Source organism: Oncorhynchus keta, chromosome 22 (assembly GCF_023373465.1).
Source record: "Oncorhynchus keta strain PuntledgeMale-10-30-2019 chromosome 22, Oket_V2, whole genome shotgun sequence".
In the NCBI taxonomy this organism is placed as follows: domain Eukaryota; kingdom Metazoa; phylum Chordata; class Actinopteri; order Salmoniformes; family Salmonidae; genus Oncorhynchus; species Oncorhynchus keta.
Window position 1 is genome coordinate 56,359,230 of NC_068442.1, and position 15,136 is coordinate 56,374,365.

General features: G+C 44.0%; 1 protein-coding gene across 1 annotated transcript in view; it reads right to left on the bottom strand.

Moving 5' to 3' along the window:
* LOC118382349 (gamma-aminobutyric acid receptor subunit beta-3-like) overlaps positions 1-15,136 on the bottom strand; it is a 94,674-nt gene that overhangs the window by 16,450 nt on the left and 63,088 nt on the right. The window contains exons 6-7 of the mRNA XM_052475749.1: positions 12,044-12,181; positions 5,485-5,637 (exon numbers count right to left, since the gene is read on the bottom strand). Coding sequence (XP_052331709.1) covers positions 5,485-5,637; positions 12,044-12,181 — 291 coding nt within the window. The remainder of the gene's footprint in view (positions 1-5,484; positions 5,638-12,043; positions 12,182-15,136) is intronic.

The window sequence follows — 15,136 nt, forward strand, 5'->3', positions numbered from 1 at the left end:
GATGCTGTAAATAGAGAGGGGAGGATGTGTTGACAGATGAGATGTTGAGGATGCTGTAAATAGAGAGGGAGGATGTTCTGACAGATGAGATGTTGAGGATGCTGTAAATAGAGGGGGAGGATGTGTTGACAGATGAGATGTTGAGGATGCTGTAAATAGAGAGGGAGGATGTGTTGACAGATGAGATGTTGAGGATGCTGTAAATAGAGAGGGGGAGGATGTGTTGACAGATGAGATGTTGAGGATGTTGTAAATAGAGAGGAGGATGTTGACAGATGAGGCGTTGAGGATGCTGTAAATAGAGAGGGGAGGATGTGTTGACAGATGAGATGTTGAGGATGCTGTAAATAGAGAGGGAGGATGTGTTGACAGATGAGATGTTGAGGATGCTGTAAATAGAGAGGGGAGGATGTGTTGACAGATGAGATGTTGAGGATGCTGTAAATAGAGGGAGGATGTGTTGACAGATGAGATGTTGGGGATGCTGTACAGAGAGAGGGGAGGATGTGTTGACAGATGAGATGTTGGGGATGCTGTAAATAGAGAGGGGAGGATGTGTTGACAGATGAGATGTTGAGGATGCTGTAAATAGAGGGAGGATGTGTTGACAGATGAGATGTTGAGGATGCTGTAAATAGAGAGGGAGGATGTGTTGACAGATGAGACGTTGGGGATGCTGTAAATAGAGAGGGGAGGATGTGTTGACAGATGAGAGACGTTGAGGATGCTGTAAATAGAGAGGAGGATGTGTTGACAGATGAGATGTTGAGGATGCTGTAAATAGAGAGGGAGGATGTTCTGACAGATGAGATGTTGAGGATGCTGTAAATAGAGAGGGGAGGATGTGTTGACAGATGAGATGTTGAGGATGCTGTAAATAGAGAGGGGAGGATGTGTTGACAGATGAGATGTTGAGGATGCTGTAAATAGAGAGGGGAGGATGTGTTGACAGATGAGATGTTGAGGATGTTGTAAATAGAGAGGGGTGATGTTGACAGATGAGATGTTGAGGATGCTGTAAATAGAGAGGGAGGATGTGTTGACAGATGAGATGTTGAGGATGCTGTAAATAGAGAGGGAGGATGTGTTGACAGATGAGATGTTGAGGATGCTGTAAATAGAGAGGGGAGGATGTGTTGACAGATGAGATGTTGGGGATGCTGTACAGAGAGAGGGAGGATGTGTTGACAGATGAGATGTTGGGGATGCTGTAAATAGAGAGGGGAGGATGTGTTGACAGATGAGATGTTGAGGATGCTGTAAATAGAGAGGAGGATGTGTTGACAGATGAGACGTTGAGGATGCTGTAAATAGAGAGGGGAGGATGTGTTGACAGATGAGATGTTGAGGATGCTGTAAATAGAGAGGAGGATGTTCTGACAGATGAGATGTTGAGATGCTGTAAATAGAGAGGGGAGGATGTGTTGACAGATGAGATGTTGAGGATGCTGTAAATAGAGAGGGGAGGATGTGTTGACAGATGAGATGTTGAGGATGCTGTAAATAGAGAGGGGAGGATGTGTTGACAGATGAGATGTTGAGGATGTTGTAAATAGAGAGGGGAGGATGTTGACAGATGAGACGTTGAGGATGCTGTAAATAGAGAGGAGGATGTGTTGACAGATGAGATGTTGAGGATGCTGTAAATAGAGAGGGGAGGATGTGTTGACAGATGAGATGTTGAGGATGCTGTAAATAGAGAGGGGAGGATGTGTTGACAGATGAGATGTTGGGGATGCTGTACAGAGAGAGGGGAGGATGTGTTGACAGATGAGATGTTGGGGATGCTGTAAATAGAGAGGGAGGATGTGTTGACAGATGAGATGTTGAGGATGCTGTAAATAGAGAGGGGAGGATGTGTTGACAGATGAGATGTTGAGGATGCTGTAAATAGAGAGGGAGGATGTGTTGACAGATGAGATGTTGGGGATGCTGTACAGAGAGGGGGAGGATGTGTTGACAGATGAGATGTTGGGGATGCTGTAAATAGAGAGGGGAGGATGTGTTGACAGATGAGATGTTGAGGATGCTGTAAATAGAGAGGGAGGATGTGTTGACAGATGAGATGTTGAGGATGCTGTAAATAGAGAGGGGAGGATGTGTTGACAGATGAGATGTTGAGGATGCTGTAAATAGAGAGGGGAGGATGTGTTGACAGATGAGATGTTGAGGATGCTGTAAATAGAGAGGGAGGATGTGTGGACAGATGAGATGTTGAGGATGCTGTAAATAGAGAGGGAGGATGTGTTGACAGATGAGATGTTGAGGATGCTGTAAATAGAGAGGGGAGGATGTGTTGACAGATGAGATGTTGAGGATGCTGTAAATAGAGAGGGAGGATGTGTTGACAGATGAGATGTTGAGGATGCTGTAAATAGAGAGGGGAGGATGTGTTGACAGATGAGATGTTGAGGATGCTGTAAATAGAGAGGGGAGGATGTGTTGACAGATGAGATGTTGAGGATGCTGTAAATAGAGGGGGAGGATGTGTTGACAGATGAGATGTTGAGGATGCTGTAAATAGAGAGGGGAGGATGTTCTGACAGATGAGATGTTGAGGATGCTGTAAATAGAGAGGGGAGGATGTGTTGACAGATGAGATGTTGAGGATGCTGTAAATAGAGAGGGGAGGATGTGTTGACAGATGAGATGTTGAGGATGCTGTAAATAGAGAGGGGAGGATGTGTTGACAGATGAGATGTTGAGGATGCTGTAAATAGAGAGGGGAGGATGTGTTGACAGATGAGATGTTGAGGATGCTGTAAATAGAGAGGGGAGGATGTGTTGACAGATGAGATGTTGAGGATGCTGTAAATAGAGAGGGGAGGATGTGTTGACAGATGAGCTGTAAAGAGTCAATGTGGAGGCTATATACAGGGGGTACCGGTACAGAGTCAATGTGAAGGCTATATCTTGGGGGTAACAGTACAGAGTCAATGTGGAGGCTATATACAGGGGGTAACAGTACAGAGTCAATGTGGAGGCTATATACAGGGGGTAACAGTACAGAGTCAATGTGGAGGCTATATACAGGGGGTACCGGTACAGAGTCAATGTGGAGGCTATATACAGGGGTACCGGTACAGAGTCAATGTGGAGGCTATATACAGGGGTACCGGTACAGAGTCAATGTGAAGGCTATATACAGGGGGTACCGGTACAGAGTCGATGTGGAGGCTATATACAGGGGTACCGGTACAGAGTCGATGTGGAGGCTATATACAGGGGGTACCGGTACAGAGTCAATGTGAAGGCTATATACAGGGGGTACCGGTACAGAGTCAATGTGAAGGCTATATCTTGGGGGTAACAGTACAGAGTCAATGTGCAGAGGCACTGGTTAGTTGAGGTAATTGAGGTAATATGTACATGTGGGTAGAGTTATTAAAGTGACTATTCATAGATAATAAAAGAGAGTAGCAGCAGCGCAAAAGAGGAGGGGGGTAATGCAAATAGTCTGATTAGATGGTCAGGAGTCTTATTGCTTATTGGGTCGAAGCTGTTTAGAAGCCTCTTGGACCTAGACTTGGCGCTCCGGTACCGCTTGCCGTGCTGTAGCAGAGAAAACAGTCTATGACTGAGGTGACTGGAGTCTTTGACAATTTTTAGGGCCTTCCTCTGACACCGCCTGGTATAGAGGTCCTGGATGGCAGGAAGCTTGGCCCCAGTGATGGCACTCTGTAGAGACTTTACGGTCAGATGCAGAGCAATTGCCATACCAGGCGGTGATGCAACCGGTCAGGATGCTCTCAATGGCGCAACTGTAGAACCTTTTGTGTATCTGAGGACCCATGCCAAATCTTTTCAGTCTCCCGAGGGAGAATAGGTTTTGTTGTGTCCTCTTCACAACTGTCTTGGTGTGCTTGGACCATTATATTTTGTTGGTGATGTGGACACCAAGGAACTTGAAGCTCTCAGCCTGCTCCACTACAACCCCGTCGATGAGAATGGGGGAGTGCTCGGTCCTCCTTCTCCTGTAGTCCACAACTTCTCCTTAGTCTTGATCACGTTGAGGGAGAGGTTGTTGTCCTGGCACCAGAAGGCCAGGTCTCTGACCTCCTCCTCAAGATGGGTCACTCAACTGAGACTGCTCTTCTCTGTGTCATGGAGACTCTCTGCCAAAGCTTACTCTCTCTCCTCTGTTCTCATCCTCCTAGATCCAGCCGCTGCCTTCGACCCCGTGAACCATCAAATCCCCCTCTCCACCCTCTCAGGCTCTATCAGATCCTCCTCTCCACCCTCTCAGGGCTGGGTGTCTCAGGCTCTATCAGATCCTCCTCTCCACCCTCTCAGGGCTGGGTGTCTCAGGCTCTATCAGATCCTCCTCTCCACCCTCTCAGGGCTGGGTGTCTCAGGCTCTATCAGATCCTCCTCTCCACCCTCTCAGGGCTGGGTGTCTCAGGCTCTATCAGATCCTCCTCTCCACCCTCTCAGGGCTGGGTGTCTCAGGCTCTATCAGATCCTCCCCTCCACCCTCTCAGGGCTAGGTGTCTCAGGCTCTATGAGATCCTCCCCTCCACCCTCTCAGGGCTAGGCGTCTCAGGCTCTACACACTATTGTATTGCATCCTACTTGGCAGGCCGCTCCTACCAGGTGACATGGAGAGGATCTATGACTGCACCACGTAGTCTCACTACTGGTGTCCCCCAGGACTCGGTTCCTCTTCGCTCTTTGTTACATCTGCTCCTGCCACGCCCTCTACTGCTCATCCCGTGTCTCCTTTACCTGCCGCCACTCCCCCAGTGCTCTCTCTCTCTCCCTCTCCGTGTGATTGTGTGGTTGGAGACAGGTGTGCTGGAGTCAGAGCAGATCCCCACCAGCTGCAACCTGTTCCATAACCAAGACCTCTACAAATACTCAGTCCTGCCACTTCCACAATGACAGATCGTAATCTCTGCTCAGTCAGTCTACGTTTCTAGCCGTTTATTACCATTTAGATCCTGTTATGCCTGTTTTCCTTGCCTGATACGGTTCTCTCCGCTACAGTTCTGCCCGCTCTGACTCTGGTCCCAGTCTCCAGTCCCACGTCTCATCATCCTGCTACTCTGTCCTGGAATCCCCACTCTACTACTCACTTGGATTCCCCTCCGGACCTGCTTACGCTGTCTCAACCCCTCTCGCTCCAGCCTAATTCTCCGCACCTGGCTTCCAGTTGAAACTCACATCCACTACAGCACCATGGTGCTTACCTACGGAGCAGCAAAAGAAACTGCCCTTCCCTACCTTCAGGCTATGATCAAACCCTACACCCCAACCCGAGCACTCCGTTCTGGTGGAACCAGGTTCCCCCTGAAGCTAGGACAGCAGAGTCCCTGCCCATGTTCCCGAAAACATCTGAAACCCTACCTCTTCAAAGAGTGTCGTAAATAACCCCACAGCACCCCCCTGGCATTCCGTGTCCCAATGCACTGGCTCAGAGGGGACAGTCACACAATCCCTGTCTCGCTCGCTCTCCAGATCAGAGGTCAGTTTTAAAGGCAATACCTAAAGCCACTCTGGCAGCGGAGGCGTCGTAGTTGATCCAGAAGGAGACCCAGGACAGGATGGTGATCAGGATGGAGGGCATGTACGTCTGCAGGATGAAGTAGCCGATGTTCCTCTTTAGCTTGAAGCTCAGAGACAGACGTGGGTAGGCACCTGTAGGGAAAACAATATTGCGTCTTATTTCAAGACAGACATACAGAATGGACTGGACTAGACTGTACTACCTGGAGACAGTCTTGGGTAGAGGCACCTGTCTATAGGAACACAACGTAGTAAAAAAGTGGGAGAAGATGGAAAAAGGTGACGGTACTGCTGCTTAGCTCAAGCGGCACAAACACAGTGATAGGCTTGTTTCACGTTCCCATAGCAACGGCAGTTTGTGTCACCATGGTAACAAGCAAGCCTGGACCAAAGTCCAAATGATTTGTTCGCAACTTAGCATTGAGACCACAATGGAAATGGAAATTTACATTTCTCAGTATAATAATAATAATAATAATAAATGTTTATGCTTCGATGACATTACATTTTCATTACAGTTTCTCAAACGCGTACAATCATTTTCTGGAACAATCGATTTTCAAAACAGAGTGCACTAGACAAAGAACTCTCTGGCCTTCTGCTAAACAGTCCATGCATTTCCAAAATGTAGTTGCCTTCTCAAAACAGAAATAAGTTCATCAAAACTATATTATACCATCAAAATTGCAAATACATTAATCAAATACTCAGAATAGACAGTAGTCTATAGCTTCAGTAATAGAGTAGACAGTAGTCTATAGCTTCCGTAATAGACTAGACAGTAGTCTATAGCTTCCGTAATAGACTAGACAGTAGTCTATAGCTTCCGTAATAGAGTAGACAGTAGTCTATAGCTTCAGTAATAGAGTAGACAGTAGTCTATAGCTTCAGTAATAGAGTAGACAGTAGTCTATAGCTTCCGTAATAGAGTAGACAGTAGTCTATAGCTTCCGTAATAGAGTAGACAGTAGTCTATAGCTTCCGTAATAGAGTAGACAGTAGTCTATAGCTTCCGTAATAGAGTAGACAGTAGTCTACAGCTTCAGTAATAGAGTAGACAGTAGTCTACAGCTTCAGTAATAGAGTAGACAGTAGTCTACAGCTTCAGTAATAGAGTAGACAGTAGTCTATAGCTTCATTAATAGAGTAGACAGTAGTCTACAGCTTCAGTAATAGAGTAGACAGTAGTCTATAGCTTCCCTAATAGAGTAGACAGTAGTCTATAGCTTCCGTAATAGAGTAGACAGTAGTCTACAGCTTCAGTAATAGAGTAGACAGTAGTCTATAGCTTCCGTAATAGAGTAGACAGTAGTCTACAGCTTCCGTAATAGAGTAGACAGTAGTCTATAGCTTCCCTAATAGAGTAGACAGTAGTCTATAGCTTCCGTAATAGAGTAGACAGTAGTCTACAGCTTCAGTAATAGAGTAGACAGTAGTCTACAGCTTCCGTAATAGAGTAGACAGTAGTCTACAGCTTCCGTAATAGAGTAGACAGTAGTCTACAGCTTCCGTAATAGAGTAGACAGTAGTCTACACCTTCAGTAATAGAGTAGACAGTAGTCTACAGCTTCAGTAATAGAGTAGACAGTAGTCTACAGCTTCAGTAATAGAGTAGACAGTAGTCTATAGCTTCAGTAATAGAGTAGACAGTAGTCTATAGCTTCAGTAATAGAGTAGACAGTAGTCTATAGCTTCAGTAATAGAGTAGACAGTAGTCTATAGCTTCAGTAATAGAGTAGACAGTAGTCTATAGCTTCAGTAATAGAGTAGACAGTAGTCTATAGCTTCAGTAATAGAGTAGACAGTAGTCTATAGCTTCAGTAATAGAGTAGACAGTAGTCTATAGCTTCAGTAATAGAGTAGACAGTAGTCTATAGCTTCAGTAATAGAGTAGACAGTAGTCTATAGCTTCAGTAATAGAGTAGACAGTAGTCTATAGCTTCAGTAATAGAGTAGACAGTAGTCTATAGCTTCAGTAATAGAGTAGACAGTAGTCTATAGCTTCAGTAATAGAGTAGACAGTAGTCTATAGCTTCAGTAATAGAGTAGACAGTAGTCTATAGCTTCAGTAATAGAGTAGACAGTAGTCTATAGCTTCAGTAATAGAGTAGACAGTAGTCTATAGGTTCAATAACTATTATTCTGGATCACAGGACCACTACACTACAGGACCCCAGACAATAACTATTATTCTGGATCACAGGACCACTACACTACAGGACCCCAGACAATAACTATTATTCTGGATCACAGGACCACTACACTACAGGACCCCAGACAATAACTATTATACTGGATCACAGCACAGGACCACTACACTACAGGACCCCAGACAATAACTATTATTCTGGATCACAGCACAGGACCACTACACTACAGGACCCCAGACAATAACTATTATTCTGGATCACAGGACCACTACACTACAGGACCCCAGACAATAACTATTATACTGGATCACAGGACCACTACACTACAGGGCCCCAGACAATAACTATTATACTGGATCACAGGACCACTACACTACAGGGCCCCAGACAATAACTATTATACTGGATCACAGGACCACTACACTACAGGACCCCAGACAATAACTATTATACTGGATCACAGGACCACTACACTACAGGACCCCAGACAATGACTATTATTCTGGATCACAGGACCACTACACTACAGGACCCCAGACAATAACTATTATTCTGGATCACAGGACCACTACACTACAGGACCCCAGACAATAACTATTATACTGGATTACAGGACCACTACACTAAAGTTTGAGGTAATGGAAACATCGGAGGCAGTTGGTCTGGTTTCTCTAATAAACAACGGAAACTTCATCAGAGGCAGTTGGTCTGGTTTCTTTAACAAACAACAGAAACTTCATCAGAGGCAGTTGGTCTGGTTTCTCTAACAAACAACAGAAACTTCATCAGAGGCAGTTGGTCTGGTTTCTCTAACAAACAACAGAAACTTCATCAGAGACAGTTGGTCTGGTTTCTGGAAACTTCAGAGACAGTTGGTCTGGTTTCTCTAATAAACAACAGAAACTTCATGAGACAGTTGGTCTGGTTTCTCTAATAAACAACAGAAACTTCATCAGAGACAGTTGGTCTGGTTTCTCTAACAAACAACAGAAACTTCATCAGAGGCAGTTGGTCTGGTTTCTCTAACAAACAACAGAAACTTCATCAGAGACAGTTGGTCTGGTTTCTCTAATAAACAACAGAAACTTAATCAGAGGCAGTTGGTCTGGTTTCTCTAACAAACAACAGAAACTTCATCAGAGACAGTTGGTCTGGTTTCTCTAATAAACAACAGAAACTTCATCAGAGGCAGTTGGTCTGGTTTCTCTAATAAACAACAGAAATTTCATCAGAGGCAGTTGGTCTGGTTTCTCTAATAAACAACAGAAACTTCATCAGAGACAGTTGGTCTGGTTTCTCTAATAAACAACAGAAAATTCATCAGAGACAGTTGGTCTGGTTTCTCTAATAAACAACAGAAACTTCATCAGAGGCAGTTGGTCTGGTTTCTCTAATAAACAACAGAAACTTCATCAGAGACAGTTGGTCTGGTTTCTCTAATAAACAACAGAAACTTAATCAGAGGCAGTTGGTCCGGTTTCTCTAATAAACAACAGAAACTTCATCAGAGGCAGTTGGTCTGGTTTCTCTAATAAACAACAGAAACTTCATCAGAGGCAGTTGGTCCGGTTTCTCTAATAAACAACAGAAACTTCATCAGAGACAGTTGGTCTGGTTTCTCTAATAAACAACAGAAACTTCAGAGGCAGTTGGTCTGGTTTCTCTAACAAACAACAGAAACTTCATCAGAGACAGTTGGTCTGGTTTCTCTAACAAACAACAGAAACTTCATCAGAGGCAGTTGGTCTGGTTTCTCTAATAAACAACAGAAACTTCATCAGAGACAGTTGGTCTGGTTTCTCTAATAAACAACAGAAACTTCATCAGAGGCAGTTGGTCTGGTTTCTCTAATAAACAACAGAAACTTCATCAGAGACAGTTGGTCTGGTTTCTCTAATAAACAACAGAAACTTCATCAGAGGCAGTTGGTCTGGTTTCTCTAATAAACAACAGAAACTTAATCAGAGGCAGTTGGTCTGGTTTCTCTAATAAACAACAGAAACTTCATCAGAGACAGTTGGTCTGGTTTCTCTAATAAACAACAGAAACTTCATCAGAGACAGTTGGTCTGGTTTCTCTAATAAACAACAGAAACTTAATCAGAGGCAGTTGGTCTGGTTTCTCTAATAAACAACAGAAACTTCATCAGAGGCAGTTGGTCTGGTTTCTCTAACAAACAACAGAAACTTCATCAGAGACAGTTGGTCTGGTTTCTTTAACAAACAACAGAAACTTCATCAGAGACAGTTGGTCTGGTTTCTCTAATAAACAACGTAAACTTCAGAGACAGTTGGTCTGGTTTCTGGAAACTTCATCAGAGACAGTTGGTCTGGTTTCTCTAATAAACAACAGAAACTTAATCAGAGGCAGTTGGTCCGGTTTCTCTAATAAACAACAGAAACTTCATCAGAGACAGTTGGTCTGGTTTCTCTAACAAACAACAGAAACTTCATCAGAGGCAGTTGGTCCGGTTTCTCTAATAAACAACAGAAACTTCATCAGAGACAGTTGGTCTGGTTTCTCTAACAAACAACAGAAACTTCATCAGAGACAGTTGGTCTGGTTTCTCTAATAAACAACAGAAACTTCATCAGAGGCAGTTGGTCTGGTTTCTCTAATAAACAACAGAAACTTCATCAGAGACAGTTGGTCTGGTTTCTCTAATAAACAACAGAAACTTCATCAGAGGCAGTTGGTCTGGTTTCTCTAATAAACAACAGAAACTTAATCAGAGGCAGTTGGTCTGGTTTCTCTAATAAACAACAGAAACTTCATCAGAGACAGTTGGTCTGGTTTCTCTAATAAACAACAGAAACTTCATCAGAGGCAGTTGGTCTGGTTTCTCTAATAAACAACAGAAACTTCATCAGAGACAGTTGGTCTGGTTTCTCTAATAAACAACAGAAACTTCATCAGAGACAGTTGGTCTGGTTTCTTTAACAAACAACAGAAACTTCATCAGAGACAGTTGGTCTGGTTTCTCTAATAAACAACAGAAACTTCATCAGAGACAGTTGGTCTGGTTTCTCTAATAAACAACGTAAACTTCAGAGACAGTTGGTCTGGTTTCTCTAATAAACAACAGAAACTTCATCAGAGGCAGTTGGTCTGGTTTCTCTAATAAACAACAGAAACTTCATCAGAGACAGTTGGTCTGGTTTCTCTAATAAACAACAGAAACTTCATCAGAGACAGTTGGTCTGGTTTCTTTAACAAACAACAGAAACTTCATCAGAGACAGTTGGTCTGGTTTCTCTAATAAACAACAGAAACTTCATCAGAGACAGTTGGTCTGGTTTCTCTAATAAACAACAGAAACTTCATCAGAGACAGTTGGTCTGGTTTCTCTAATAAACAACAGAAACTTCATCAGAGGCAGTTGGTCTGGTTTCTCTAATAAACAACAGAAACTTCATCAGAGGCAGTTGGTCTGGTTTCTCTGATAAACAACAGAAACTTCATCAGAGACAGTTGGTCCGGTTTCTCTAACAAACAACAGAAACTTCATCAGAGACAGTTGGTCTGGTTTCTCTAATAAACAACAGAAACTTCATCAGAGGCAGTTGGTCTGGTTTCTCTAATAAACAACAGAAACTTCATCAGAGGCAGTTGGTCTGGTTTCTCTAATAAACAACAGAAACTTCATCAGAGGCAGTTGGTCTGGTTTCTCTAACAAACAACAGAAACTTCAGAGGCAGTTGGTCTGGTTTCTCTAACAAACAACAGAAACTTCAGAGGCAGTTGGTCTGGTTTCTGGAAACTTCATCAGAGACAGTTGGTCTGGTTTCTGGAAACTTCAGAGGCAGTTGGTCTGGTTTCTCTAACAAACAACAGAAACTTCATCAGAGACAGTTGGTCTGGTTTCTGGAAACTTCAGAGACAGTTGGTCTGGTTTCTCTAATAAATATAATAATATATGCCATTTAGCAGACGCTTTTATCCAAAGCGACTTACAGTCATGTGTGCATACATTCTACGTATGGGTGGTCCCGGGAATCGAACCCACTACCCTGGCGTTACAAGCGCCATGCTCTACCAACTGAGGTACAGAAGGACCACATATATATTATTATAATAAACAACGGAAACTTCATCAGAGGCAGTTGGTCTGGTTTCTCTAACAAACAAAAAACAAATCACAAAAGAGTGCGCCAATTTTTTTGATAATGATATATAATAATAATAATAATAATGATACCAAACACGGGGACTGTATAATATGATCATCATAAGTTTTGCAGTGTTACATTAACTTCCACAAAACTCCCAGGTTTCCCAGAAATCCTAGTTGGAGGATTCTAGATTCCCTCCTGATACCGGGAATCGTCAAACCTACGTTTTCTGTAAAAGCAACCCTAATCATGGCTCTCCATGGACCGTTACTGTACCTGTGGAAAAGACCACATTCCTGGAAACCAGTTTGTAGTCCACGATGGAGAACTGAGGCAGCTCGATGCGAGTCACTCCTGTCACAGCATTCTCCCCCCCTTTCCAGTAGAACTCGATGTCATCTGTGGTGTAGCCATCTGTCACACAGAAACACGGGCATGCGCCATACTTAGTTCATTACTCAACACAATACAAATCATAGTGGAATCTAGTTAACTACGCGAGTCTGACGAGAAATAACGTATTGTAGGCTATCCCTGCTATCGAATGCAGTGAACTACTAAATATGTGCGAATGAAAGTAAAATATTAGGTTATGTAACCCAAGCCAACGCACTAAAGCACTAACTTACACTAGCCTTGTCATTCATTTCGTTGACACATTAAGATGACTCATCTATTTCATTAGCATTCAGGCTAAGTGATATTTGTGGCTCGTGATGACAATGGCACACTATTCCAGATCAAAAGTAGTGTACTATATAGGGAATAGGGTTCTGGTCTAAAGTAGTGCACTATATAGGGAATAGGGTTCTGGTCTAAAGTAGTGCACTATATAGGGAATAGGGTTCTGGTCTAAAGTAGTGCACTATATAGGGAATAGGGCTCAGATACGCTGTTTACGGCTGTTCATAAGTGACCTTCAGCAGTTTTATGGGGAGACATGTACTGATGAGTTAGGAGACATCATAGATAAAGTACAGAGTCCACTCGATCGATCTCTCTCGTGATCTCCTCTTCAGAGGACTCTATCACCGCCTGGTATGGCAACTGCACCGCCTGGTATGGCAACTGCACACTACCTGCCCTTCAGGACACCTACAGCTCTGGATGTCACAGGAATGGCAAAAAGATAATCAAGGACCTCAGCCACCCGAGAAAAGGCCTGTTCAACCCGCTATCATCCAGAAGGCGAGGTCAGTACAGGTGCATCAAAGATGGGACCGAGAGACTGAAAAACAGCTATCTCAGACTGTTAAATAGCCATACAACAGGTGTAGACCATGAAATGCTTACTTACAGGCCAACAGCGCAGTTCATAATAAAATATTTACTAAATAAACTAAAGTGATAAAAAAATTATACAAAAATGAGTAACACAATAAATGTACAACAATAACAGGCTATTTACAGGTGGTACCGGTACAGAGTTTTTTTTTTTTTTTTTTAAATATTTTTTACCTTTACTTAACCAGGCAAGTCAGTTAAGAACAAATTCTTATTTTCAATGACGGCCTGGGAACAGTGGGTTAACTGCCTGTTCAGGGGCAGAACGACAGATTTGTACCTTGTCAGCTCGGGGGTTTGAACTCGCAACCTTCCGGTTACTAGTCCAACGCTCTAACCACTAGGCTACCCTGCCGCCCTGCCGCCCGAGTTAACGGGGATACAGGTTAGTCAAGGTCATTCGTGAAGTGACTATGAATAGATAATAAACAGCGAGTAGTAACAGAAAAATAGGTCAAAAGTAGGCTATGTAGAACAAAAATGCCTCTCTGACTTGTTGAATAAGAAATAACATATTAAATTTTATTTCTATTTGGAACATTCAAGAATGCAAATTGGAAGAAGGTGAACAGAAAGGCTCTGGAGCAACGAACCGCCCTTGCTGTCTCTGCCTGGCCGGTTCCCCTCTTTCCACTGAGATTCTCTGCCTCTAACCCTATTACAGGGGCTGAGTCACTGGCTTACTGTACTGGGGCTCTCGCATGCCGTCCCTGGAAGGGGTCACCTGAGTGGGTTGATTCACTGATGTGGTCATCCTGTCTGGGTTGGCGCCCCCCCTTGGGTTGTGCCATGGTGGAGATCTTTGTGGGCTATACTCGGCCTTGTCTCAGGATGGTAAGTTGGTGGTTGAAGATATCCCTCTAGTGGTGTGGGGGCTGTGCTTTGGCAAAGTGGGTGGGGTTATATCTTTCCTGTTTGGCCCTGTCCGGGGATGTCCTCGGATGGGGCCACAGTGTCTCCTGACCCCTCCTGTCTCAACCTCCAGTATTTATGCTGCAGTAGTTTGTGTCAGGGGGCAAGGATCAGTTTGTTATATCTGGAGTACTTCTCCTGTCCTATTCGGTGTCCTGTGTGAATTTAAGTGTGCTTTCTCTAATTCTCTCTTTCTTTCTTTCTTTCTTTCTTTCTCTCTCTCGGAGGACCTGAGCCCTAGGACGATGCCCCAGGACTACCTGACATGATGACTCCCGTTGCTGTCCCCAGTCCACCTGGCCGTGCTGCTGCTCCAGTTTCAACTGTTCTGCCTTATTATTATTCGACCATGCTGGTCATTTATGAACATTTGAACATCTTGGCCATGTTCTGTTATAATCTCCACCCGGCACAGCCAGAAGAGGACTGGCCACCCCACATAGCCTGGTTCCTCTCTAAGTTTCTTCCTAGGTTTTGGCCTTTCTAGTGAGATTTTCCTAGCCACCGTGCTTCTACACCTGCATTGCTTGCTGTTTGGGGTTTTAGGCTGGGTTTCTGTACAGCACTTTGAGATATCAGCTGATGTACGAAGGGCTATATAAATACATTTGATTTGACCCACTCCCAAATTGGAATGGGTCTAGGGTTTCCGGCATGATGGTGTAAAAACAAAGAGGGGGGGGGGGTCAATGTGTAAACAGTCTGGGTGGCCATTTTATTAATTGTTAAATCAGTCTTATGGCTTGGGGGTAGAAGCTGTTAAGGAGCCTTTTGGTCCTAGACTTGGTGCTCTGGTACCGCTTACCGTGCGGTAGCAGAGGGAACAGTCTATGACTTGGGTGACTGGAGTCTTTGACAATTTTTAGGGCCTTCCTCTGACACCGCCTGGTATAGAGGTCCTGGATGGCAGGAAGCTTGGACCCAGTGATGGCACTCTATAGAGCCTTACGGTCAGATGCAGAGCAGTTGCCATACCAGGCGGTGATGCAGCCAGTCGATATGCTCTCAATGATGCAGCTGTAGAACTTTTTGAAGATCTGGGGACCCATGCCAAATCTTTTCAGTCTCCTGAGGGGGAAAAGGTGTGGTCGTGCCCTCTTCACAACTGCCTGGGTGTGTTTGGACCATAATAGTTTGTTGGTGATGTGGACACCAAAAGAACTTGAAACTCTC